The sequence below is a fragment of the Acanthamoeba castellanii genome (genome assembly GCF_000313135.1).
Source record: "Acanthamoeba castellanii str. Neff unplaced genomic scaffold scf7180000084777, whole genome shotgun sequence".
NCBI lineage: Eukaryota > Discosea > Longamoebia > Acanthamoebidae > Acanthamoeba > Acanthamoeba castellanii.
Window position 1 is genome coordinate 1,072,351 of NW_004457712.1, and position 2,170 is coordinate 1,074,520.

A 2,170-nucleotide genomic window follows, 5' to 3' on the forward strand; every position below is an offset into this window, starting at 1 on the left:
CCTCTCGTCCCTCCCGAGCACGTCGCCGCCTTCATCGCCTCCCTCTTCGCCTCCCATCCCCGACCACGCCGGTACCACCTTCTTTTGTTTATTTTTATTATTCATCATTTCTTTTTATTGTGCATGTAAGGTGGCGATCGAGGTGTAGAGACTCCACTGATCCTGTGTGTGATGGTGTGTGTGCGTGTGCGTGTGCGTGCGTGTGCGTGCGTGTGTGTGCGTGTCACCAGCGGGCATCGACCACAACCTGGCGCACGGCACGCTGCTCCAGATCCGTGCCACATTCTCGAGGCCCACCTGACCTCCAACAACGCGGCCCTCAAGGCCGCGATCGTGGAGGCGGCGGTGGCGAGCGTGCAGGCCAAGGAAGTGCTCCTGCTGGGCGTTGTCTGCCCGCCCGTCCAGAGCGAATTCTTGTCCATCGTCGCCTCGCTCGTCCCCTTTTCGTTCGGCCTCAAGGAGCGCTCCACCCGCTGGGTCTCATCTCTCCGCATGAAGCCCGGTGCGCTTGCCCCCCCCCCCGTGTGTGGTGTGTGCGGTGTGTGTCGTGTTGTGCTGACGCGTGATGGCGTAGAAACGACGGAGCCGCTGGTGAACACGATGGGCCACATCATGTCGGCCACGCTCGAGCTCGCGGCCCTGGTTGAGGGCGGCGAGCGGGAGAAGGCCACAACGCGCCTCCTCGAGCTGATCGAGGACTTGGACTACGAAGTGCGTGCGCTCGCCATCAAGTTTGCCCTCAAGGCCCTCCAGTCCGACACCTCACTCCTGTACGCACCAACACACACACACACACGCACACACACACACACACACACACGACACAGAGAAAGCAGTGCTGACGTCATCATTGTGCCGGCGCAGGTTCGATTGGCAGCGCGTGCAGGGCACGTTGCTGCAGCGGCTGCACACGGAGTCGCACCACACGTGCATCAAGCACCTCCTGGCCCTCCTGTTCGTGTTCCCCGTCCCGCTGCCCGACAGCGTGCTTCTGGGCGACGCCGCCGTCGGCTCCGCGCTCGACACACAGACCTTCTTCGCGCACCTGCGCGGGCTGCTCGACCGATGGCCCAACGGCGCGACCCGCGAGAACATCGTCTCCCACATGGGCGTCTACCTTTCCCAGGTGCGTGTGCGCACACACGTGTGCGGTGGTGCGTGTCGTGCGTGAGCGAGACTGGATCGCTGACAGGCGGACGCAGCTGCTGGGCAGGGCGGAGGAGGCGCGGGAGAAGCTCGGCGCGGGGGCGCTGAGGGACATGCTGTCGGTGTGGTCCGGCATCATCCAGCAGGCAGTGCTCGGTGCCCGAGATGGAGTGGACCTTCCGCCTGGCGGTGGCCCGCTCCATCCACGCCTCGGGCATCTGCGACTACAAGCCCGGCACGTGGGCGGAAGCTTGGTACGTGCCCCCTCCCCGCGCGCTTCATCGCACACGCCCACGCACACGCACACGCACGACGCGTTCGTCTTATACCCGGGTGAGTGAATGAGCAGGCAAGGAGGTCGAGCAGGCACTCGAGCAGACTTCGCTGACCGCGCGGGCGATCGTTGTGCGCCTGCTCGAAGACGACGACGACACCGTGCGCGACGAGGTACACACACACCACACACTGAGTTTTTTGCTTATTTTCAGACTTGTTTCGGAAAACAAAAACAAACTACGAAACTTGTGCACAATAAAGCCATTTGGCAAACGCCAAATTTTCGGGGCCGGTCAGCGCTTTCAGGATGAGGTGCACTTCCCCTAATCTCAATGGAAAGTTGCGATTCTTTGAAAGAAGAGCCAATTACTGACTTAACCAGTAAGCTGCTCACGACCCGTAATCATTGAGAATGGCACCATAATCGTGAGGGCAACATCGCAGCCGTGGGCACTGAGGAGGAGCTGAGCTCAGCTCCCTACGAAGTGGACGCATCGATGCCACCTTCAAGGCGGTGGTCCTGGCCAAGAGTACGGCGACCCCCCCCCACACTCCCAACGCGTTGGAGACTGCGCTGAGCCTCTCCTCTTACGATGCTGCCTGCAGGGTTGGTGGACGGGCACACGCGCGCGCGCGCGTGTCACCCCGTGTGGGCCGGCGACCACGGTGCACGAGTTCGCGATGAGGCTGGCGGGTGCCACCCGGCCGACATGGACATCCACCACAATTTCTTCGGCCACACCCGCAC

The 2,170-nt window shown here is 62.4% G+C and overlaps 1 protein-coding gene across 1 annotated transcript; it reads left to right on the forward strand.

Moving 5' to 3' along the window:
- Positions 1 to 261: 261 nt before the first annotated feature.
- Positions 262 to 1,733, forward strand: ACA1_295040 (uncharacterized protein; the record flags this gene model as incomplete). Its single annotated transcript, XM_004368137.1, has 6 exons — positions 262 to 502; positions 575 to 770; positions 865 to 1,126; positions 1,203 to 1,404; positions 1,513 to 1,593; positions 1,729 to 1,733. Coding segments are annotated over 6 exons (987 nt in total), but the record flags the coding sequence as incomplete, so codon positions are not given.
- Between the last annotated feature and the right edge of the window lie 437 nt (positions 1,734 to 2,170).